This window comes from Oncorhynchus tshawytscha, linkage group LG13, assembly GCF_018296145.1.
Source record: "Oncorhynchus tshawytscha isolate Ot180627B linkage group LG13, Otsh_v2.0, whole genome shotgun sequence".
Classification (NCBI taxonomy): Eukaryota; Metazoa; Chordata; class Actinopteri; order Salmoniformes; family Salmonidae; genus Oncorhynchus; species Oncorhynchus tshawytscha.
Genome location: NC_056441.1, coordinates 44,005,682 through 44,031,581, shown reverse-complemented (window position 1 = coordinate 44,031,581; position 25,900 = coordinate 44,005,682). Strand labels below are relative to the sequence as shown.

At 42.6% G+C, this 25,900-nt stretch overlaps 1 protein-coding gene across 2 annotated transcripts; it reads left to right on the top strand.

Annotated features, from left to right (window-relative positions):
- Positions 1-992: 992 nt before the first annotated feature.
- On the top strand, positions 993-13,976 carry LOC112266624 (SH2 domain-containing adapter protein E). Of its 2 annotated transcripts, none has more exons than XM_024444273.2 (7): positions 993-1,211; positions 1,475-2,155; positions 7,325-7,448; positions 8,855-9,103; positions 9,378-9,615; positions 11,585-11,704; positions 11,930-13,976. In XM_024444273.2, exons 2-7 carry the CDS (start codon positions 1,667-1,669, stop codon positions 12,111-12,113), a joined length of 1,404 nt encoding a protein of 467 aa, XP_024300041.1. In that variant the 5' UTR covers positions 993-1,211; positions 1,475-1,666; the 3' UTR covers positions 12,114-13,976. The 2 variants fall into 2 exon arrangements, with proteins under 2 accessions (XP_024300041.1, XP_024300043.1); XM_024444275.2 differs by having other exon boundaries at positions 993-2,155; positions 11,930-12,134; positions 12,314-13,976.
- The last annotated feature ends 11,924 nt before the right edge of the window (positions 13,977-25,900 follow it).

The following is a 25,900-nucleotide window of genomic DNA, read 5'->3' as shown; positions in this document are numbered from 1 at the left end:
TGTAGGTAGAGTTATTAAAGTGACTTATGCATAGATAATAACAGAGTTGCAGCAGCGTAAAAGGGGGTCTGGGTAGCCCCTTTTACGCTGCTGGGGGTGGTAATGCAAATAGTCTGGGTAGCCATTTGATTAGATGTTCAGGAGTCTTATGGCTTGGGTGTAGAAGCTGTTTAGAAGCCTCTTGGACTTGACGCTCCGGTACCGCTTGCCGTGCGGTTGCAGAGAGAACAGTCTATGTCTAGGATGGCTGGAGTCTTTGACAATTTTTAGGGCCTTCCTCTGACACCGCCTGGTATAGAGGTTCTGGATGGCAGGAAGCTTGGCCCCAGTGAGGTACTGGGCCGTACGCACTACCCTCTGTAGTGCCTTGCGGTCGGAGGCCGAGCAGTTGCCATAGCAGGCAGTGATGCAACCATTCAGGATGCTCTCGATGGTGCAGCTGTAGATCCCTTTGAGGATCTGAGGACCCATGCTAAATCTCCTGAGGGGGAATAGGTTTTGTCAAGCCCTCTTGACGACTGTCTTGGTGTGCTTGATGTTTGGTATGGTAACATAAGTCAGAAGGTTACATTAGGGTTGGTGGGTGGTAACATATTGTACAAATTGCAATTTGTAACATATCATACAAATTGTAAATCATAATATATCATACAAAATGGATGATGGACATCCACAAATTAAAATATACCATACTATGTAATTCTACTGTCCTGGACTTACATTTACTATGTTTTGTCTACCCCTGAGTCCAGGTTGCCCTAGTGAAGACAACACAGCAAAACAAGGTTGTTGGGAAGGATGAAGTAGTCTAGCCAATCCTTTGGTCCAAGCTATTAACATCATGGACAAAAACATATAAAAATACTTTCCTCATCTTGCATCCATGACACAGGCAGCCAGGATAGTAGACCACTCTAGAAATAATCACCTCCCACTGTAGGCTAGTCTGTGTTCCTGCTATATTCCCCCACCCCTCTTTCCCACCCCTCTCAACTTCTGGCCACAGTCAGTGGGCTACGTTGTAAGAATAGACAGCCACAAGATTTGACACTCTGGGAATGGGATCACTAATAAGAACCAAGAAAAACTTTAGATTCTTTCGAGTTTTCCCACTCCAAAGACTTCTCTTCATCCAAAGGGAATAACTCTACATGCAGCTAAATGGAAGAGGGATACGACCTGACTTAAAGAAAATCACAAATGGGATAAAAGTAGGAAGAAATCTTCCAATATAGGCTACAGCAGGTTTTTATTTTGTTATAAGCTATCACATGTAGGCTATTTGTTATTTATTTAATTTTGGTTTAATCTTTATTAGAAAACGAAATGTAACATGCCTATTAAGTTAGCCTAATCAATGTTTCATCGGATTATCAAATCAAGAATCATATTCTATTTCATTTGGAATCTCTTATAGCCCAGAATTAGACAATTTGACAAATTATAACAATATCCGCTTTTTTCTTTCTCAAAGTAAAAGATAAGCCAGTGAGGACTTTGGACTACATGCAGAACATCTCAAAAAACAGCCTTGTGTTGAAGCAACGCAAGTCTTTTGTGTCAGAAAAGCCTACTCTGATTTCTAAAGGTGCGTCTTTGGGGCTGGCACTGTGCATGGCGCATAAAGGTGTTGGACCAAAGAGAGTATTAGCTTTATACAGAGACCATGGCAAAGTGGTTCAAAGAATTCCCCATCAATTTGAAGAATGGTACTGATAGGATCCGCTCAGCTTCAGAATCAGGTTCCCAATCCAGGGGTAAACTTGGACTGGTAGCTGGCATTGGCACCAAAGTAACCAGCTCCAAAGTGAGTTCGAGCAAAAACTCGGGAACGGATAGTAGTGTTGGTGGTGGAGGTGTTGGTGCTCTACTGTCTGGAAGAAATAGAAAAAATTCTGCCGAACTGGGAAGGAATGGCACACGTTCGATAAAGGATGGAAAAGTTTGGGATAGCCTTATAGGTAAAAGTCGCAAAAATTCCAAAGCAGAGACGCCAGTGTTTGATGAGCACCAGCCACTGAAAAGTTCCAGATCTGCGAATGCCTACATCAGTCGTCTGATTAAAGTCGATAAGAAGGACAAGAGCCCAAACTTCAACAGCAGCCCAGTGGTACTCGATACAGAGAAATCACAGCCACTGTGCAAAACAGAGACGGTAAGAAATGTTGACGCACTTTAGAAATTGTAGACTATTTCTATTTTCAACTGTGATGCTGGACTCGGGGGTAGACCTAACATTGTAAATGTAAATCTGTCTCCCTACATTTAGTATGATATGTTACGTTTCGTATGGTATGTACAATGCCTTCAGAAAGTATTCACCCTTTACCTTTTCCACATTTTGTTGTGTTACAGCCTGAATTGAAAATGGACTAAATTGAGCTTTTGTGTCACTGAGCAACACACAATACGACATAGTGTTGAAGTGGAATTTAGTTTGTAGAACATTTAAGAAATTAATACAAAATGAAAAACTGAAATGTCTTGAGTCTACAAGTATTCAACCCCTTTGTTATGGCAAGCCTAACTAAGTTCAAGAGTAAAAATGTGCTTCACAAATCGCATAATAAGTTGCATTAACTTATTCCGGGTTCAATAATAGTGGATAACATGATTTTTGGATAACTGCCCCATCTCTGTACTCCACACATACAATAATCTGTAAGGTCTGTCAAATCATCAAATCAAATCAAAGTTTATTTGTCACATGCATTGAATACAACAGGTGTAGTAGACTTTACAGTGAAATGCTTACTTACTGTACAAGCCCTTAGCCCTTAACCAACAATGCAGGTTTAAGAAAAACAAGTCTTAAGAAAGTATTTACTAAAATAAACTGAATTTAAAAAATAAAATAATAATAATAATAGTAAAGAGCAACAACGAAATAACAGTAGCGAGGCTATAATACATGGGGTAATGTGCTGGGGCACAGTTTAGTTGAGGTAATTGAGGTAATATATACATTTAGGTAGAGGTAAAGTGACTATGCATTGATAATAAACAAAGTAGCAGGAGGGTAAAAATGGGGGTGGGGGATGTCAATGCAAATAGTTTGTGTAGCTATTTGATTAGCTGTTCAGGAGTCTTCTGGCTTGGGGGTTGAAGCTGTTAAGAAGCCTTTTGGACCTAGACTTGGTAGCAGAAAGAACAGTCTATGACCAGGGTGGCTGGAGCCTTTGGCAATTTTTAGGGCCTTCCTCTGACACTGCCTGGTACAGAGATCCTGGATGGCAGGAAGCTTGGCCCCAGTGATATACTGGGCCGTACGCACTACCTGTATGTACTACCCACTAGTGTCTTGCGGTCAGAGGCCGAGCAGTTGCCATACCAGGTGGTAATGCAGCCAGTCAGAACGTTTTCAGGATCTGAGGACCCATGCCAAATCTTTCCAGTCTCCTGAGGGGGAATAGGCATTGTCGTGCCCTCTTCACGACTGTCTTGGTGTGACAGTTTTTCACAATTCCTGACATTTAATCATAGTAAAAATGCCCTGTCTTAGGTCAGTTACGATCACCACTTTATTTTAAGAATGTGAAATGTCAGAATAATAGTAGAGAGAATGATTTATTTCAGCTTTTATTTCTTTCATCACATTCCCAGTGGGCCAGAAGTTTACATACACTCAATTACCATTGCCTTTAAATTGTTTTTCTTGGCTCAAACGTTTCGGGTAGCCTTCCACAAGCTTCCCACAATAAATTGGGTGAATTTTGGCCCATTCCTCCTGACAGAGCTGGTGTAACTGAGTCAGGTTTGTAAGCCTCCTTGCACACACACGCTTTTTCAGTTCTGCCCACAAATGTTCTATATGATTGAGGTCAGGGCTTTGTGATGGCCACTCCAAGACCTTGACTTTGTTGTCCTTAAGCCATTTTGCCACAATTTTGGAAGTATTGTCCATTTGGAAGACCCATTTGCGACCAAACTTTAACTTCCTGACAGATGTCTAGAGATGTTGCTTCAATATATCCACATAATTGTCCTTCCTCATGATGACATCTATTTTGTGAAGTGCACCAGTCCCTCTTGCAGCAGAGAGACTTATATATCTTCCTCACTAACTTGAAGCATCAGCTGTCAGAGCAGCTTACCGATCACTGAACCTGTACACCTGTAAATAGCCCAACCGTCTACCTCATTCCCCAAATTGTTATTTATTTTTGCTCTTTTGCACCCCAGTATCTCTACTTGCACATCATCATCTTCACCTCTATCACTCCAGGGTTAATGCTAAATTGTAATTATTTCACCACTATGGCCTATTTATTGCATTACCTCCCTAATCTTACTACATTTGCACATACTGGACATAGATTTTTCTATTGTGTTAGTGACTGTACGTTTGTTTATTCCATGTGTAACTCTGTGCTGTTGTTTTTGTCGCACTGCTTTGCTTTATCTTGGCCAGGTCACAGTTGTACATGAGAACTTGTTCTCAACTGGCCTACCTGGTTAAATAAAGGTGAAATAAAATATAAAAAAGTGACTAGGCAACATAAACAGTAATAAACAATAATAAACAGTAACAGCAGCATATGCGATGAGTCAAAAGAGTTAGTGCAAAAAGGGTCAATGCAGATAGTCCCGGTAGCTATTTTAACTAACTATTTAGTAGTCTTATTGCTTGGGGGTAGAAGCTGTTCAGGGTCCTGTTATTTCTAAACTTGGTGCGGTAGCAAAGAGAACAGTCTATGACTTGGGTGGCTGGAGTCTTTGACCATTTTTAGGGCCTTCTTCTGACATCGCCTGGTAGAGAGGTCCTGGATGCCAGGGAGCTCAGCCCCAGTGTGATGCTAATGATAAATTCTAATAATACATTTGATAATTAGTCTTTATTTTTTTGTTTGTTTAGCTTGCAATAAGTTTTATAGGCCTATATAGCAGTAATTGTATGAGGGGTGTATAATGACTACAAATTCAAAGTATAAACTTGAACTTGGATGACTATCAATCAATCAATGAAGCATAATTATTATATTATATTAACAGCCATGATTATTATAAGCTATAGTAGGCTGCAACAGGAATCCTACTCAAAAATAACATGGGTGTCATTAATACTGTTGACACTGAAAAGCAAAGGAACAGTCGAAGCTGTGAAAGTTGATATCATTGTTTCAGTTTTCCTCCCTCCCCTTTGTCTCTGAATCTCATTGTATCCACCCCTGCTTGTCTGCCTATCTTTCCCTTCCTTTCCATCTCCCTCTAAATTCAATTAAATTCAGTGGCTTTATTGGCATGGGAAACATATGTTTACAAGTGAAATAGATAATAAACAAGAGTTAAATAAACAATACAAAATGAACAGTAAACATTACACTCACAAAAGTTCCAATGGAATAAAGACATTTCATATTTTCACCCCTATTGAAAGTTATCCCTCCAATCCCCTCTGTTCCTGGCACAGTGTTCCCCCTCTCTCACCCCTCCACCCCATCCATCTCTTTTCTCTCATTCAAGCCCCAGGTGAAGGCTATCATGTTGTAAAAAGCATTGTGTGCTAATCCAGGTCCCCTCTGGCTAGGCTTTGAAAATAAAAAAGCGAGTGAAAACGATGTAGAGAGATGGTGTGAAGAAAAAAAACATAAAAGAGGAAGGAGAAATAGAGAGTTTTATGTTTTGAGGGGTAAATCCCTTCCCTGACTCCTGAGTGCCCCAGTCGCTGGGGTTGTCAATCTGCCTGTCTTTGTTTGGCTTTGAAAGGGGAATATCTCTCAGGGGCCTCAGAGGAAGCTACAGTTTTTCAGCATTTCCATTATAAGACTTTATCCCGGTGTTTGGCTTAAAGACACAGACTTTTGTGTTTCCACCTATGAGGCCTGGCCCAAAAAAAGTATACCTGGCCCTAAAAAGACCAAACCTGACATGGGGCTGAGTAACTCAGGGTGTGATAAGTTGTAGCCTATATATCATTTTGCTTATCCTACACACCATATTGTGGTCAGGTCACAGGAAGTGCTAAAGCATGTGTGTGTGAGCAAGAGAGAGACAGAGATTGTGTCTGTGTGTGTTGTTGGAGTTGTCCCTAAAAGTGCTAAAGCCATCACCAGTTGAATCAGATTTGGCATACTCTGTGCTATTAGATCCTGGTAGAAGGATGGATGGACGCATTGGGGCCTACAGATGTAGGATCCTAATTTGATCAGTCTTTTGTTGATGAGAATTTTCCTTGCTCAGCAGGAAATGCAAACTTGTAGTGTATTCAAGTTTTTAAAAGTTTGTAATTTCTACTTTAACATTTCAGACTTGATTTGCCCTATCGTAAAATGTTTAATACCCTACAAAAAATGTCCATGAATTATGATCCACATAATTATTCACATTTCCTGTTGCTACAGGAATGTTTTCCTGCTGTAGAAAACTGTCTCAATTTAATATCCTACATCTGTATCAGTCATTGTCATTTACCATCATCATGCTTGTAAGGCAACATGACTAGAGATGACTTTATCTTGTTCACCAGCCAGCTCGCTATATATATATATATTTTTTTTAAATAACCTTTATTTAACTAGGCAAGTCAGTTAAGAACAAATTCTGATTTACAATGACAGCCTACACCGGCCAAACCCAGACGATGCTGGGCCAATTGTGCGCCGCCCTATGGGACTCCCAATCATAGCCGGATATGAAACAGCCTGGATTCAAACCAGGGACTGTAGTGACGCCTCTTGCACTGAGATGCAGTCCCTTAGACCACTGCGCCACATGGGAGCCCAGGTTAGGGATGACAGAACAAGAACATTTATTACAGCAAAACGACCCCCTGTACAGACACTGACCTGGTATCTAATATCAGGCAGTGAGAAACTTGAAAGGCCTTGGCACTGATAAAAAGACAGAGCAGAGCAGTCAAGTGTGAATGAATTCCTTTTGCAATGGTGGAATTTACCAGATACTGTAGGTGGTGTTGTTAGGATAATGGTTCTGGGACAAAGAAGATGAAACAATGATACCGCGGTACTCTCTTTGAACATTGACAATAGATGGGCCTGATTGGGTACTACTTTGTATGACTGATGATATATGTATGTTTGATCTCTTTGGGAAGCAGGACAATTTAGATAATATATAAGATAATGTCACCAAAAACCCCTTGACGTCTCTTTGTTGTTATCTCACCTCTTTCTTTCCCTCTAGTGAATCATACTTCTACTCTGTGGGCACAGATTAAGACTAGTCTTGGACTAAAAACCATGCTCAATGGATAATCTCAATTGGAATAGTTTTGAAATCTAGGACTAGCCTTAATTTGTGTCTGGGAAACCAGTCTTTGAGTAGTTTTCATGCGTATTAATTTTGCTGTGCTCCTTTGCTTCAGGTGATCATTCAGGACTATGCAGATCCCTTTGACGCCCACAAGACTCGGGAGCAGAGGGATGCGGAGAGAGAGGGGGAGAATGATGGATACATGGAGCCTTACGATGCGCAGCAGATGATCACAGGTGACACATACTATTCAGTATTTTGGCCTACTAAAATTTGGATAACAAGCATTGATTTTGGATCAGGTCCCAGCTTTGAAGATGAGGGATTGGCCGTTGGTAATCTGATCTGATATCCATGGCCAGGAAAGAGCAGAGTTTTGTCTGTTTTTCTATTGTTGTTCGTATGCATATTTTTTGTTTTAGGCCTATGTGTGTTGGTTTGTGCAGGCATGGCCTCATTGGCTGAATTATATGTATGGGTGTCTTTCATGGGTGAATGATTGGACTGCCATTTTCAGTCTAGCCAGAAAAGAGCGATTAGAAATGTTGAAGAAAGTGAACTCAATCGCCTAGCACTGGAAGTTGCTATGGCAACTGTGTTGTGCTAGGACAATGGGTGAAGTTTCCTGTCTCTGCTTCCTTTTTCCTGTCTCTGTTTCCTTGTACTTTTCTGCTGAAAGGAAGTTAGCCCTCAGTGACTACCCCCCCCATCCGCTATCCTCAGACAGAGCCCCTGCATGGCCCCCTATATGGGCAGGCTCTGACCATTTCTCAAAACATCCAGGAAGACAACTGATCAGTCGACCAATCACTTACTCTCTTGACCTCCTTTGATTCTGTCGCTTCATTGTTTTACCCAAAATGGTACAATACACTGCTGTGACACTGAAAATGGCCTGTTACACACTAATCATCAAGGCTTTACCAATGCATATCTTACTACCTGGCTAATTTGGGAAAGCCCGTTTATATTGCCCTGGGGAATATGGCCGACAGATAACAACATTTTAGTAGCGTGTCATACTTAAGTACATTCTCATATTGAAGTGGTGCAGGAACACATGTGACCAGTGCATTGTGACATACAGTATTAAACAGTGGTTAAGTATTTTGTGACAGTCCAAGCTCAGCACCTAATGTTTTGGCATTGACATCATACAACAGCTGACATCACTCATCAGCTGCATGCTATGTCAAGTGAATAACTCAATGGCTCAACTGTTCAAAGCCCATTTACGCTTATTATATTCTTATTTATTCCATTTTATAAACACATCATGTTTTCTCTAAACACATATCATGTTTTCTCTATTCCTCATTGTTGCACTGACCATAATTGGTAGCTCTGTTCTAGGATCAGTTAACCGACATTTATCAGATACTGATATGGACGTGTGAGGCAAAATACTAGCCTAGGATCAGTTGTCTGGAAATGGTAACTCTATCTGTTTCCTGTAATGTTGGGTCGGACACACCGTGACGACGAACAGCTAAAAGCTGGGTGCCGGCGAACGGTGGCTCCTTGTTACTGATTCAACATGTAGAATAATCTGAAAATGAACAGAAAATGGCAGCCAATACTCTGGTCAGAGGCACTCTGGTGTGTTTCCTCTCTAACAAGAGTCTCTGCTTTTTTTTAACAGAGATCAGACGGAGGGGTTCCAAGGACATGCTGAAGATGTGTGTCCTGCTGGAGGGGGTTGAGGGGGAGGTGGAGGAGGGGCGACCCGTGCCTCCCCAGATCTACGACATGACCTATGAGGGTGGTGTGGAGGGTGACGGAGGGAGCGTGAAGACCCCGGTCACCAGGCCAGAGTTAGATCCCCGGCTCCCTGCTGAGTACCAGCTGCCCTGGGAGTGGAAGAAGGAACAGATTGTCAAGGCTCTGCCTGGTACTATAGTCTAGACAAAAGACAAGACCTACTGCAAAATCATACACAATTCTAGAACACTACCACTGGCTATGCAACCCCTATCACAACTATCTGCTGATGCAATGATGCATCTATTAAGTGGCTGACCCCTTAAGCTCTAAGGTCTATAATGTAATTAGACCTTCTAAACCAGTACACCAGATCAATATCAATATACCGTATTTGCTACACAGAAGTTGACCACCCCTTTTACATATTTTCTCCCTCTGCTCTGACCCCTCCTCGTCCCCAGCCCAGTTTGACAGTCCTGAGCAACCCACCCCAACCAAAGAGGACCCCCCCACGCTCACCCTCACACGGCAGCCCCAGCAGCAGCCCCAACAGCAGCAGCATCTGCGACAAAAGAGTTGGAGCCAGAAGATCCTGAAGTCCTCTCCTACTTTCTTGCCCTCCCTCTCGTCCCCGCCCAGCATCAGCCCAGAGGCTGAGGTGTGCCGGGTGGACCCCACCTTGCCCCTGGAGAAACAGAGGTGAGGAGGGGAGACAAGGGAGACACGGTTTATAGGTCAACGGCAGGGGCAGATGCAATAGATTGTTGTTTAAAAAAAAAATGTATCTTCAGTTTTTTTCTGCAGCACATAACAATACATTAGATATGTAGATATGTACCTGTCACTCTCTCCATGTACAGGTGTGGGGTAAGTTGAGTAATTTTTACATTCAGCATCACTATGTCAAGGGAAATGTAGTGTTTTTTTCCAACAAAGGTATCTACATATATTTCAGAATGTTGTGTATCTCTAGAAATAATCAGAATTCATGTGAACATAACAGTTTTGAAAACATATCTTGTCCAAAAAAAGTGTTCTCTTGGCACAACTTACCACGGGTATTGAGAAAGTTGAGCATAGGGAAAGGGTAGGTTGAGCTGACTTGGGTTAGTTGTCCTTGTGCCTCTGCTACTTTATCATAGCCTCTCTTTCGACAGACAGATGTTTTTTTTTCTTCCCTGTCAGTGTAACTCTTTCGTGTCATTCAGTCAATTTCTTTCATCCCTTGCTGCTACTCAAATTGACTTTTTTTCCTTCTCTCACTTCCTTGGCTGCTCTTTCAAGAAACTCAAGGGACCCCTGCTTGTTTTATGTTTGTATACACAGGGCATGATGAAGTCTGCTCTGTAACAATAAATATTTTGAGTTCATATGCCTGACACATTGCAAAAATACTATACATATTATGCATAAACTGGACAAAATGTAATCCCCCATTGACTCAACATTTTGACTATATTAGCCCACACAGCTACCAAGGATGCACTTTAATGCTATTTTCAGGACCTCATATTGTAACTTGTAGAGACCCCAAGTGATGTATAAAACAATCTTCAAACGATCTGCTTTGGTTTAAATACAAGCATCATGAAACCTATAACACAAATTCATTTGACTTTGTGAAAATCTGTTTTTTTTGGACCTAACTTCTTTACCAATTTTTTTAAATGTGTTTTTTTCTGTCACAAATTACATGAAATTATGATCTCTTCCTAAATCTTTGGTCACATGATTAATTTAGTGTTGGTTTCCTACGAACAAGTGGTGGCACATCCAGGGGAGAACGACGGCCCCCTCTGATTGAAGCCACGGAAGTTCAAGGCCAACTGCGGTACTGCAGGCATTGTTGGAAGAAAACAGGACTCCCCAAATATAGTGAATAGAAAAATGGCAATCTTTGAGTAATTTTTTTTTTTTACGAAGACAATCATGGTACCAATAATTTATTCTAATACAGCAGATGTATGTAATTGAACAGACTATTTAAAATTGCACACATATAAGGATCATTTAGTTGGTTATGTCAGCCTGCAGTTCCCCGGTCGGCCTTCAACTTGAGGTACTCAATTAGAAGACGCAGTACTGAGATAGCCTGCAATGGCACTTCCTGGAGTAGGTCAAACTGTGCACGTTATCTTTCCATGAGACGCCATCTTAACCGACTTCATTTGGCTTCAATACACTATTGAGTCTTCACATAGGAATGAATGGTGTCACGTGACTGATGGCTTTGTCCATTCATATATACAGTCAATGAACCCTTTAGCTCAACCTACCCCACACCTTGCAGAGTTACCTTATGTTGTTCAGATATTCTATTGTTGATATTAGTGAACCACTTCAATACAGGACTCATCTACTATTTTGTAAGCCATTTGTACTTTGTTAGCTTCATGTGCCCAGGAGGGGCGCAGCAGTCTAAGGCACTGCATCTCAGTGCTAGAGGTGTCACTACAGACACCCTGGTTTGAATCCAGGCTGTATCCCAACCGGCCGTGATCGGGAGTCCCATAGGGCGGCATCCGGGTTTAGCCGGGGTAGGCCGCCATTGTGAATAAGAATTTGTTCTTAACTGACTTGCCTAGTTCAATAAAGGTTCAATATAAAAATCCTCCTCTCATTTCTGACCCCTGTGCCTTCCGTTCCCTCTGTCCTTCGGTTGCTCTAGCTGGTACCATGGCTGTGTAACACGCCAGGAGGCAGAGTCTCAGCTCCAGTCCTGCAAAGAGGCCAGTTTCCTGGTGAGGAACAGTGAATCAGGAACCAGCAAATACTCGATTGCGTTAAAGTGAGTATACTAGTCACTAGTACATCTGTTTATTCTCTTCAGAGCTGATACCATACACAATATGTCCAAAAATAATTGCAGTTGATGCATTGGATCCCTTAATACTAATTTAAGGCTACATATTATGAATTGTGTGGAATAGCGAGCCCGTGTTTGAATTTGAGATTTCAATTAAGTAATCAATCCTTTTTACCTCTGTACCCTTTTTTACTCCCTCTCTCTCAGGACAAGCCAGGGCTGTGTTCACATCATTGTTGCCCAGACAAAGGAGAATGGCTACACGCTGGACCAGAGTAGTTGTGTGTTTCCCAGCATTCCAGAGGTGGTGCACCACTACGGCACTCAGCGGCTGCCTTTCAATGGGGCCGAGCACATGACCCTGCTGTACCCCGTGCCACGCCCTTACTGACTCCACCCCCACCACACTCAGGTGCACCCCAACAACCCCATGCCTCTGCATCTGCATGAAATCATACTCAACGAACATATCCAATCTAATGCTGATCCCCAACAGACCAAATACATATATCTCTTTATCTATTATCATTCACTTTTCAGTCCCTCTCTCTTTAATGTTATTTAATCCATATCAAAACGTTTTTTTTTCAGTCTTATTTTCTCCTGGATAAACAGAAGACAGCAAGCTCAGAGACCTGGGTATTGCTCTTGCTGTACAATCATTCTCTCACCTTTCATATGCGGCTAATGCAAAACACAGAGGCTTCTGTTTTGCATGTGAATTTGGGAGAAACTCAACCCACGCCTTGATTGTACAAACGGGGCAGAAATGAATGATCAAATGAGTCAGAGCCCTGCCAGTTGGAAATTAGTCTGAATTTCTACTCTCAATTCAAAGATGTGTAGAGAATACAGTATCATTAATCATAATTTTGGTTTAAGATGGTTTAAGCTGCAAAGGGATAAAGCTAGTGCTTTGTTCGAAGAAAAACAGTAAAGTGACTCTCTCACCCTCTGGTGGATGTGCTGGCTCACTGCACCAACTGTACACAACCCTGTGGAGAACAACAACTACTGTACCTGACAAAGACTACTATAGGGAAAGGGTGATACCTAGTCAGTTGTACAACTGAATGCATTCAACTGAAATGTGTCTTCTGTATTTAACCCAACCCCTCTGAATCAAAGAGGTGCTGGGGGCTGCCTTAATCAACATCCACATCATCGGCACCCGGGGAACAGTGGGTTAACTGCCTTGCTCGGGGGCAAAACGACAGATTTTTACCTTGTCAGCTCGGGGTTTCGATCCAGCAACATTTTGGTTACTGGCCCAACGCTATACAACACTGTACAAAGACTACTTCACATCTACGCTCACAGCAAACATTTAAGTTATGTTCTTAGCCTTCTTTTTTTATATAAAGGAGAGATATCCTCCCATCACCCAATTTTCGTCATCAGTGAACAGTGACAGTTGTGTGACTATCTGTACCACCTGCACTGTGAACCATTGAGTGAATCACCCTAATGTAATGTGCCCTGTGTTAGGCTAGCGTCACCCTATGGGATTGAATATCCCTTGATAATTACATTAAACCACAGGCTCCTAATCCTGGTCTTCAAGTACCCACATGTATGCTGGTTTTCACCTCATATGATCTCTGCATCATTAATAGAATTGTTGATTGAGCACTCATATGACTGGTTCGATTGTTGTGGTCTGTCACTGTAAATCCAAGACCATGGCCAATTTGCCTAAAGTATGTGACTGTAAAACTGAGCATCAACAACTAGTTGTTGGAAAGCTGATGGAGTTGTTCTTTGTGTTAACTACTGACTGAAACAAACCAAGAAACAAAATACTTGATTTAGATGCACAGCGCTATGGAATATGACTGAAAATGTGTCAACAGACCCCATGTTAATTTCCAATGTAAATTGGTGAGATATTTGGTGGGAAAAAAATCTGACATTTGATCTGTTTCTTACCTTCCCTGTCACATTGCACCACCTGGTGCTAACAAATAAGAAGTGGCAATGCATGATTGCTTTGATTTGATACTATGTTATTTCGCTCACCTGCTGGCTCTCTCTTCAATTCGAGCCTGGGGACGAGGTTAGATACCATGTAACCCTAGATAATGACTTGTGTGTACTCGTTATGAAAAGATATGCTGATACCATTGTCAAACCTACTTTGTCTTTTGGTGTGTATGTAGATACCTGCTATTGAAACAAGAATGAGTTACTGATGTTACTGATTGAAATAAAATGCCCTTAGATAGTCCATGGTTGTTTACCTATATCCTGTGGACATTTGTAGTCTCTCTTTTATTATTATTCAAGTGGAGCATACACGTAGGAATCTCAAATTATTATTATACACTTGGTTAAATAGCCAATGTCTAGTTGCTATAATTGACAGCTCTGATCGACATGTTCAATTGACATGGCTGATGTGACGTTCCTCTGTGGGGTGAAATAGGTTCCTCCCAACTCAAGGCTCTGATGAAGGCAAACTCCACCGAAACTTACGCCTGTTTGTTTGTCCAGTTAATAAACCAATCAGATCTATGCAGAAAAAGAGTGCTCCTTTTTCTTTACTTCCCTACTTTACTTCTGTTGAAGTGTCCTGGGGTAAGGAATGTTTTTGGATGGAGTGGTCTGTGTTTGGATTGTACTGCCTTAAAAGCAGATAATATGTGAAGAAAGTCATACTGTATGGGATCAAGATGTTGTGATAGTAGTGTATGCCGCCATATGGAGGCGTGCTATGGGATGATCAAGGTCAGTACAGGCACCTCTATACACATCTGTGAATCCAAATGCACGCAGTTCATTAGTGACTACAGTTTTGTCTGTAAACATTTCAAAGATCATAGGCATATTGTAATATAATCTACTTCATTTAAAGAATACAGCTATTTAGACGTCGCCCACTTACTATATTTCCCACACCAATTCTCTGTAGGCTTTTGTAAACCCATTTTTCAACGTCTATGTTGTTGAAAAATGTAGAACTTTGTCAGTATCGGGTGTGCTGCAGAGTGCATTAAATTGGTCAGCTTTCAAGCAGCTTCTATTGCCGTATTGAAATGTGTAGTTCAGAGTGTAAAGGGAAAGAGTCTGGGGATAGATTGGGTGTAGCGTGGACGCAGCAGAGTGAGGATCAGGTGTAGGGTTGGGCCTGGGACAAACAGTTAAGGTAGAGCAGGGGCACCCAGGCCACTTTGCACCCAGGTACAATTGAGGTAAATGCATCACAAAAAAATGCATAAGTGTAACATCATTACACCCAGTGGTATCAGGGTTACTTAACGAGAAGGAAGGATGAACACCATCCCTCTCTCCATCCTTGACTGTCTGTTGCTCACCCTCTCCTTTGTCACTATATCACTGTGATATCTGAGTCTGATGATCTATCAACAGAATCACCTTGTCTTATTGAGAGGACATTCCATATGTGTTGGTCCTGAGTCAGGTTAACGTGAACATTGAGATGGTTAGAGTTTCAAGTCCACTTGTGAATGCAAGTCCTGGGACCTAAGTTTGGGTGTACTATTTCTGAAAGAAACACAAACTAAGCACAATGTTTTTGTACCTCAGTTGTCTGGTACCTCAATTGTCTGCATTCTTATAATACATGCCATTTAGCAGATGCTTTGATCCAAAGCAACACACAGTTATGCGTGCATCCATTTTTTACATATGGGTGGTCCCAGGAATCAAACCCACTATCCTGTCGTTGCAAGAGTCATGCTCTACCAACTGAACTACAGAGGAACACTTCTTAGAAAATCCTACATCTAGCTAGTTAGTTCAGGTTAACTTAAAAAAGAAGGTAAGGCAACCAAAGCACCATTTAAAAATAAATAAATACAGCAGTTATGGACCTAAATTGTCCTGGTCATTGAGTCTTTTGGCACACCATTATAGTGCACAAGTGGCCATAAGAGACATCAACATGTTCTATCAAGATGGACTACTTATACATGATCAAGGTGTGCCTTTTTAAATTCTACTTGAGTGATACAGTAAGATAAGTGCTAGATATACATTAGGATGGGGTCCTAGTCTAGAGTGGTAGTTGGGCTACAGTTGGATGAATATACAGGATACAGAATATCTATTTTCTTTGTGTTTGATACCATCTTTCCCTCATGCTATCTCAGCCCCTCCGGCTCCTTAGGCTTGCGTGACAGACAGGACCGTCTGACTGTGACTGATGGACGGGGCAGTTTGTCATCTTGTTGTCGCTTGACCTGGCCCGCCGGTAACCGAAGTGTCCCTATCATCCTTATCTGGTTGTGCTGTCTGCTTCCCCAGTGACAGGATCAGGCTCTGTGTCCCACATCTCCTTACCTTACCCAGGCTGGCCCAGCCATGTGTGTCTCATAAAGGCTGAGTGAAAGGTCCAGGCCAAGGTCAAATGTGTATTTGATACAAGTATTTTGTATGAGGTGCTGGTTCAGTTGTTTTGGTTTGTAAATAGCTAGGCAATCGTTCTGTATGTCCAAGAGATGTACTGTAAAACTTCAATTAATAGCCCAGGTGTTTATTTGCTTCAATCACTGAACAACAGGTGCTTATTAGAGACAGGCTGAGACAGGATTCTATTTCCTTAATGCACACAACTTTTGCAGAATAAAATTGTGAAAGACTACCACACTGTTAATTGTTACCAGTATGACCAGTATAAACATTATAATAACAAATTCATCACAGACTTGCAATGACTAGGATGCCCATCATACACCCCGATTTTAGCTTCAGCACCATTCTCTCACTCATTGCGCTTCTTGTATACACCGAAGTTGCGGTGACCATGTCAATCCACACTGCTGTCTCATCCATGGCAATGACATTGCTCTCCTCTCACTGGGCACACACTGTTTGAATCAACGTTGTTTACACGTCATCGCAATGAAATCATGCTGAACCAACGTGAAATTGACATTGAATTGACGTCTGTGCCCAGTGATCTGTATCTTCTTTTGCTCAATCTTTACCATACTCACTGAAGTTCACTGATAAACAATTAATTTAGACCCAGTGTTTATTTGAAACAAAGTATTTATTTGCTAAACTGTCTGCCGATGCTCGGCTATTAAAAGGGACAGGCGGCTATTTAGACTCTGCATTTAATTGAAGTTTTACAATATTACTCAACTTATCACTTGTAGATTAAGACATATTTGTCCTACACCCAATTACAGTGTTTCCTTATATCAAAGTGGTTGGCTAAGGTATACTATGATCAAAATAAATCTGTCAATTCTGTGTCATCCTCACCGAACAGACAATAACTTGAAGCTACATTCTCCAGAGCCTGCATTTGAGTGTAATGCTATGCTTCACCTATAGTGATGTCATACCTTTGAGGCTAAATATTTGCTTTTGAAGGAATGAATGTCCCCTATCGTTTTCACTGAGCAAAACACAGTCTGATGTATTTGAATCATCCAATGACTAAAGACCTCTGAACACTCCTGTGACCAAGTGGAATGATATTGAGATACTCAAGCAGGAAGGGGAGGGTCTGTGTCTCTGTGGTCAAAACATGTTTTCACTTCACACCATTCCTTTCACATACACACCTGGACAAAAGGAACACCTATGTGAGGATGCTATTCATTGACTACAGCTCAGCGTTCAACACCATAGTGCCCTCAAAGCTCATCACTATCAATCAATCAGCATAAAGCCCATCTTAAATCAGCTGATGTCACAAAGTACAGAAACCCAGCCTAAAACCCCAAACCCCAAACAGCAAGACATGCAGGTGTAGAAGCATGGTGACTGGGAAAAAATCCCTAGAAAGGCCAGAACCTAGGAAGAAACCTAGAGAGGAACCAGGCTATGAGGGGTGGCCAATCCTCTTCTGGCTGTGCCGGGTGGAGATTATAACAGAACATGGCCAAGATGTTGAAATGTTCATAGATGACCAGCAGGGTCAAATAATAATAATCACAGTGGTTGTAGAGGGGGCAACATGTCAGCACCTCAGGAGTAAATGTCAGTTGGCTTTTCATAGCCGATCATTCAGAGTATCTCTACCACTCCTGCTGTCTCCAGAGAGTTGAAAACAGCAGGTCTGGGACAGGTAGCACGTCCGGTGAACAGGTCAGGGTTCCCATAACCGCAGGCAGAACAGTTGAAACTGGAGCAGAGGAACGACCAGGTGGACTGGGGACAGCAAGGAGTCATCAGGCCAGGTAGTCCCGAGGCATGGTCCTAGGGCTCAGGTCCTCCGAGAGAGAGAAAGCAAGAAAGAGAGAAAGCAAGAAAGAGAGAAAGAGAGAGAGAGAGAGAGAGAGAGAGAATTAGAGAGAGCATACTTAAATTCACACAGGACACTAGATAAGACAGGAGAAATAATCCAGATATAACAGACTGACCCTAGCCCCCCGACACATGAACTACTGCAGCATAAATACTGGAGGCTGAGACAGGAGGGGTCGGGAGACACTGTGGCCCCGTCCGACGATACCCCCGGACAGGGCCAAACAGGCAGGATATAACCCTACCCACTTTGCCAAAGCACAGCTCCCACACCACTAGAGGGATATCTCCAACCACCAACTTACCATCCTGAGACAAGGCCGAGTACAGCCCACAAAGATCTCCCCCATGGCACAACCCAAGGGGGGCGCCAACCCGGACAGGAAGATCACATCAGTGACTCAACCCACTCAAGTGACGCACCCCTCCCAGGGATGGCATGGAAGAGCACCAGTAAGCCAGTGACTTAGCCCCTGTAATAGGGTTTGAGGCAGAAAATCCCAGTGGAGAGAGGGGAACCGGCCAGGCAGAGACAGTAAGGGCGGTCTGTTGCTCCAGTGCCTTTCTGTTCACCTTCACACTCCTGGGCCAGACTACACTCAATCATATGACCCACTGAAGAGAGGAGTCTTCAGTAAAGACTTAAAGGTTGGAACCAAGTCTGCGTCTCTCACATGGATAGGCAGACCATCCCATAAAAATGGAGCTCGATAGGAGAAAGCCCTGCCTCCAGCTGATTGCTTAGAAATTCTAGGGGCAATAAGGAGACCTGCATCTTGTGACCGTTGCATACGTGTAGGTATGTATGTCAGGACCAAATCGGAACGATAGGTAGGAGGAAGCCCATGTAATGCGTGTTTAGTACTAACTGAAGTTTATTTATTGCTTTTTCCGGGTAGCTGGAAAGTAGAGCATTGCAGTGGTCTAAAGCATGGCTACATTTTTCTGCATCATTTTTGGACATAAAGTTTCTGAATTTTTGCAATGTTACACAGATGGAAAAAGTAAGTAAGCATTTCACTGTAAGGTATTCGACAAATAACAAGTGACAAATAAAATTTGATTTGATCAGATTTATGGACAGCTATGAAAGCCAATGGGGGATATGCTGATTGTAATTTAGATGTAGACTATAGTATGAAAGCATCCATTAGGCAATTATACAATAGATTTCCAGACAATATAGTTCACTGATAGGCTGAAGTTTTCACGCCTACATTTATACCTTTTTGTTATTACCCAACACACACACATGATCTTTTGAGGCAGTTAATCCTCTGCAGGTCCAAGTCAAACATCTGGGTCAACTTACAGTATATCTGGTCGAGCAGGACTTGCAGGATACAGTTGGCAGGATGTGTGCGCTGGTAGGAAATGGTAGGAGGGGCATCCCAGCTTAAAGTGGTTTGAGATTTCACCTACCTACGATTTCCTACCTCACACCATGTCTTGTTTTGAGATGTTTTGACTGATTTCATGTCAATGTTGATATGGCACAAAATACACATCTCTCTTCCATGGGCACTGTGCATCATGGCTGGATAGGCTGCACTTTCGCTCTCAAAATCCATGCCATTATCCACTGCGCAGTAGCGGTGTGTGGGTAAAATGGCTTGGGAAGCCTTGCCAGAAAAATAGCCTTATTACCACCTATGTGTTTGCTCTATAACCTGTTAGTACATATGCCTTGCCACCATGCTATATAGGCCTAAGGTCAAGACAATTAGACACAGTAGCAGAATAAATTCAACCACACCTTTGTTTCATCATAAAACGGGAGAGCAACCTCTGTCAGGTGAAGTCCACAAAGCATATTGCAGGTAACAAACAGTTAAATGACCTACAGCATGGTCAAGCAAGTTAAAGTTTCTGACATTTTCGGACGACAAAACAACTATTGATTTAGAACCGAGGAAAGTTACAGCAAGTCACAAAGAAAACAGGAGCTGCCTCCATTATTCCAGCACCATTTCAACATCATCAAATCACCTATGTTTAGTCTAATACAGTGACAACTGAAAGATACCCAAAACAATTTAGTCCAATCAACGTAAGCTAAATATGATGTGGCTGTCCATGGTTCTGATTTCTCTGTGTGTGTATGTGTGTGTGTGTGTGTGTGTGTGTGCGTGCGTGTTCATGCAAGTAGAAAAAACATGCTGGCTCACCCTACTTGTAGAGAAATGCCAATGGCAACGGTTTGTGACTGTAATACAGTACACGCTTGTAGTTTTAGTTTTATCAGGCTACTTGGCTAAAATACTTGCTCGCTAGTCTAACTTCCTTACATGGGCAACAATGATTCAGCTAGTTAACATTAGCCTACTACATCTAGCTTCATATTGAATTTCCATCCTCTCAGGCCAGGGGCACAACATATGCATTTCTGGTTGGATCAGAATCGCTTTTATAATCATTGGTCTGTACAGAGAATTAAGTAAAACCAGTCCAAATCCCTATCTCCATCCATAGCTAATTTAGGAAATGGCCAATGTTAGCTAGCTTACTAGCAACCAGAGGACAACAACACAACGAGATGAAAAAAATCAAGTTTTTTCTGTCAATTTTGATGTGATGTGATTGGTGTGAATTGAAGGAAAATTTTGAATCAGGGACAGACGAAAGATACATTATTTTATATGTTTTGTATTTTTGATAATTGGTCAACTATAAATACATGCCACTGCAACTACTGTTAAGACCAGATTTTTGTGGGTCTTAAAACATAGCGCTGCATGAAATTATCACTTTTGTGCATGTTTTTCAGGACACACCTCAAATGAGCTGATGTTAGACAGGTAAATTGCCTTACCTGGCGTTAGGGCTGGAAAATACCAGTGCACCAGTTTTTACATAAACTGACACCTGCGTTTGACACCTGCGCCTCCAAAAATAGAGCCTGGAGAGTTGAAAATAAAGAGAAGGGAGAGCAAGAACCGTACCCCAATGTTTGCAAAAGATGTGGTTACATGTGATAAATGTGAGGCGCTATACCAAGGGCTCTACAACGATGTTCCTGGAGAGCTACCCTCCTCTAGGTTTTTGCTTCAATCTCAGTTGTAACTAACCTGATTCAGATTATCAACAAACTAATTATTAGAATCAGGTGCGCTAGATTACAGTTGCAGCGAAAACATACTGGATGGTAGCTCTCCAAGAACATGGTTGAGGAGCCCTGCACTATACAAGTTTGACACAGGGCGTTCAAATATGGCACGTCAAGGGAACTGTACTGTTCAGATGGGCTAAATGAAATAGTAACTGGAATCTGGACACTGACTGTAGGCCTATAACCTCTAACATAGCCTAATATTATATTATATTTCCTGAAGAATGAACCTCTCTGGGATATGTGTCCCACCTGGCCAAAAGCCAGTGAAAATGCAGAGCGCCAAATTCAAATAAATTACTATAAATAATCTAACTTTCATGAAATCACACATGTAAGATACCAAATTAAAGCTAAACTTGTTGTGAATCGAGCCAACATGTCAGATTTCAAAAAGGCTTTTGGCGAAAGCAAACGATGCTATTATCTGAGGATAGCACCTCCATAAACAAAGAGAGAAAAGCATATTTCAACCCTGCAGGCGCGACACAAAACGCAGAAATAAAAATATAATTCATGCCTTACCTTTGACGAGCTTCTTTTGTTGGCACTCCAATATGTCCCATAAACATCACAAATGGTCCGTTTGTTCGATTAATTCCGTCGATATATCCAAAATGTCCATTTATTTGGCGCGTTTGATCCAGAAACCCACCGGTTCCAACTTGCGCAACGTGACTACAAAATATCTCAAAAGTTACCTGTAATCTTGCCAAAACATTTCAGACTACTTTTGTAATACAACTTTAGATATTTTTTTACGTAAATAATCAATAAAATTGAAGACGGGATGATCTGTGTTCAATACAGGAAGAAAATAAACTGTAGCTAGCTTTCTGGTCATGAGCCTCTATCTAACAGTACACTTGAAGTGACCCTCGTTCTGAACAGGGCTACTTCTTCATTACACAAAGGAAAAAACTCAACCAATTTCTAAAGACTGGTGACATCCAGTGGAAGCGGTAGAAACTGCAAGAAGGTCCCTTAGAAATCTGGATTCCCAATGAAAACTCATTGAAAAGAGAGTGACCTCAAAAAAAAATTCAGAATGGTTTGTCCTCGGGGTTTCGCCTGCTAAATAAGTCCTATTATACTCACAGACATGATTCAAACAGTTTTAGAAACTTCAGAGTGTTTTCTATCCAAATCTACTAATACTATGCATATCTTATCTTCTGGGGATGAGTAGCAGGCAGTTAAATTTGGGCATGCATTTCATCCGGATGTAAAAATACTGCCCCCTGTCACCAAGAAGTTTTAAGCAGTTTTTGCAGTAAAATTCTACATGTACATTTTGGAGAAATATGATTTCTTTCTTTCAGCATCTTGAGAGAATGGGAATGGGCGCTTAGAGAACATCTGTAAAGGTGCATTCTTTATCAGAATCATAATAGATGATATTAGACCTATTTCATGGTGTTAAGAATTTTTAAAATTCAAGTGAGAGGACCAGACTTGAATGCAATACTTAACTAGATGCCTTGAACACAGCTCCCTAAAATCTCAACAAGCACCAGCTGCTAACCATTGCCAATCAGCGTCTACTACTGTTTGCAACACTTAACTAGTTGCCATGAATGTAGCTCCTCAAACAAGCTACAGGTGCTATTAACTGTTAATCAGCCTCCACATTGGTTCTCACTCTCCTTAATTACCACTACCACCCTATTTAAACCCAACCAAATACTCATTCCTCCTCTTGGTTTTGCTTCGCATGTGAGACAAGCCTTGATTTACCAAAGGTATACTCAAACTTTAGTTAGTTACTTAAGATAACTTACTTAGTTTACAATGGCAATTGATTTCATCGCTTCGGATTAAGAGATGTTTTCAGAAAATCTGCCCTCTTTACCCGCTTCCACCTCTGAGGCACCCAAATCCAGGCATCCAGTGCTGTCGGACTGGACTGTTTCCAGGCTACAGAAGAAACTCTGGGAAAGTGGTATCCGTTTCCATCACAATGACAACGTTGAGCTGTTCTGCCTGTACGTGGGCTCCCTGGGGGGTAAACATCCCGGATGCTATGTCTCTGCCCCCTGCCAAGGGCCTTCCACCTCTCTGTGTGTCCTCCCGTCCCCCCCAACCTCTTTTCTACTTTATCTTCAGCTTTTCCCACACTCCATCCTGCCCTCCCCGCCCTTGTCTTCTCCTCTGCCAGCAGTGGCCTCCCCACATTGTACACCTCTACTTTCCTCTTGCTCCTACATTTCTCTCTGGCCTCGCTGGCTCCATGACCCACTCTCTCTGCCCTCTTGCGCTCAGCATAATGCTTCCTTTATTCCCCACCTCTCACTGTCCCCGCTTGCGTCGCAACTGGTCTTCCAGTTGCCCGCTCTGGCCTCTTTGCTATTCTGCCTGCTATTTGCTCCTTCCCTTCCCCACCATTCTCCACTTTCAGCCACCTTAGTGTACCTATCTCTGAGGAGTTTACAGAAGGCCCCTCCACTCACCTCAATTTTCTCTGCATCATGCTGGACAGTCTCCTTTCAGGCCTCCCTGCCTCAAACTTCAACGCATTTCCCTCCTGTCCAGTTACTTGAACTGCACTAAACATCAGCTGCTTTCACTGCTGGCCACCCAAATGATTCCATCAGGATCATCACTCAAGGCTGCTCCCTCCTGTCCCACCTTCTCTCCCAGGCCGTCTCCATGCTGTCGCTGCTTCACACTGTGGTCTTCAACCTCGTGTCGCTCAGGTTTTGGCACCTCAGTCATTGGAACTATATCACCTTTTTTCTATGATGACTGTCTCTTCTCCTGAATACTTACAGCTATTATTTGACACTGCCCCTTCCATCAGGTACGGGGGGGCTCTACAACGGTTGTTGGTTTGCTGCCGCATGGCCCCCAACTTGCCTCTCTGTGGCCTCCTCCGCCCTGTTCGAGTTGTACCCCATCGTCGTAGCTGCCTTTTTCTGGGGGCACGACATGTCCAGAAGGGACATTCTCATCTACAACCTTTCTGTGGTACACATCATTAACAAGGGCTATTCAGACTCCCTATTATTGATTTTCCTAAGATGTTCTCTGGCTATCCGGCACCCATCAGTTCCTTCTCAGAGCTGCACATGTACAGTACCTGGCCAATGTAACTCAATCGCTGATTCTTTATCCCGTCTCCAATTTCAGAGAATCAGGTGTTTGGCCCCAGATGCAGAACCCCTACCAACCACGGCCCCTCCTTATTCCATGATAACCTTCCAGGCAACCATCCACTCCTTCGCCTCATCTCCCAGTCATGAAACTGCATCCTATTAGCTGTTGCACAAAGTACCTAGTATTCTTACTGGATGACCTGGAGATGCTTCCAGATGCATACCTTCTATCACTTGCCTTTTCCCTCTGATGACTTGGTCATCATGTCTGCCTTCATCACCCATATCAGGTCATCCCTCTCCATGCAGACATCCTCCATTCAGACTTACCTGGCTGAGATTGGATCCTATCTAAAGACTTACTGGGTCTCCATGTTACTCCTCTCACCTGCAACTCTCCCTTTTCCTCAAGTCCGCCAGCCAATCACACTCGACATCCTGTCTGCCTGCATCCAAATGGTTTATGATTGGGCCCTCCCACTCTGGTCTGGTTATATATCCATTGCATTCTCTTCCACGCTACAATCAATGTTATTTTTGGGGGATTCCTGAGATGTTCAGAGTTTACATCCTCATCTACAACATTCTTGTCATCCCAATGTGTCAGATGTCACCATCCTCTACAAATATATCCTCATCTTTACCATCAAATACAGAAAAACCGATCAGTTTGGCAGAACCACACCAGTCTACCTGTTCCGGCTACCTTCTACCCTCAGCCCTTACGAACCACTTACCTACTTCCTGCAGCTCAGAATCTCAACAAGCCTCACCATCCGATCCACTATTCTTCTACGATTCTGGTTCCATCGCCTCTTGCCAATGGTTCCGTTTCCCTCCATGGAATCCAGACCACACTGTGCAACTCCTTGGCCCCTGGTCCTCTCAAGCCTATCATTCCTACATCCGCTCTGACAACATCACGACAGCCCACAACATGCTTGTCTCTCAGAACCTGCATTAACACAAGCACAGACCAGTCTCTGCCTCATTTCGGGAACACCATCTACCTCTCACATTGTATCCTACCCAACCAGCCATAAGAGGATTGGCTCCCCAGCTGAGCCTGGTTCCTCAAGGTTTTCTTCCTTCAAGGGAGTTTTTCTTGCCATCGCTTCTGCTTGCTCTCCTGGGGTTTAAGGTTGGTTCACTCTGTGGGCATCTCGTCCGTATGCCTGTACTACCTCCACTATATCGTATATCAACTATTCAGTACCTGCAGTCCAGGACAGCTCACTTCCTCTCCAGGGTCCAACTAACTTGGAGTTCTCTTTTTGGGGATTGCCTTCACCACAGCAGCCTAACTACCACACCATGACAGGGATACCTACCTGAGACGCCAAACCCTACAGTCAACCCTTCCGGATCCTTCATCTGCAGCCCTTGGCTTCATCTGGTCCATTTACATTCCTCTCCTGGATCCTCATTCTCACATCCATTTTCCTTAAATATTCCAAATTTCATGTCTGGTCCCTAAACTCGTGAAATGGTGTTAAGAATTATCAAACATTCAGCAGCGAGGACCAGACTTGAATGCAACACGTAACTAGTTGCCTTGAACACAGCTCTCTAAACTCAACAAGCACTAGCTGCTAACCATTGCCAATCAGTCTCCGCTACTGTTTGCAACACTTAATTAGTTGCCTTGACCGCTTCTCCTCAAACAAGCTCCAGTTGCTACTAACTGTTAATCAGCCTCCACACCTGTTCTCACTCTCCTTAATCATCACTTCCACCCTATTTAAACCTGAC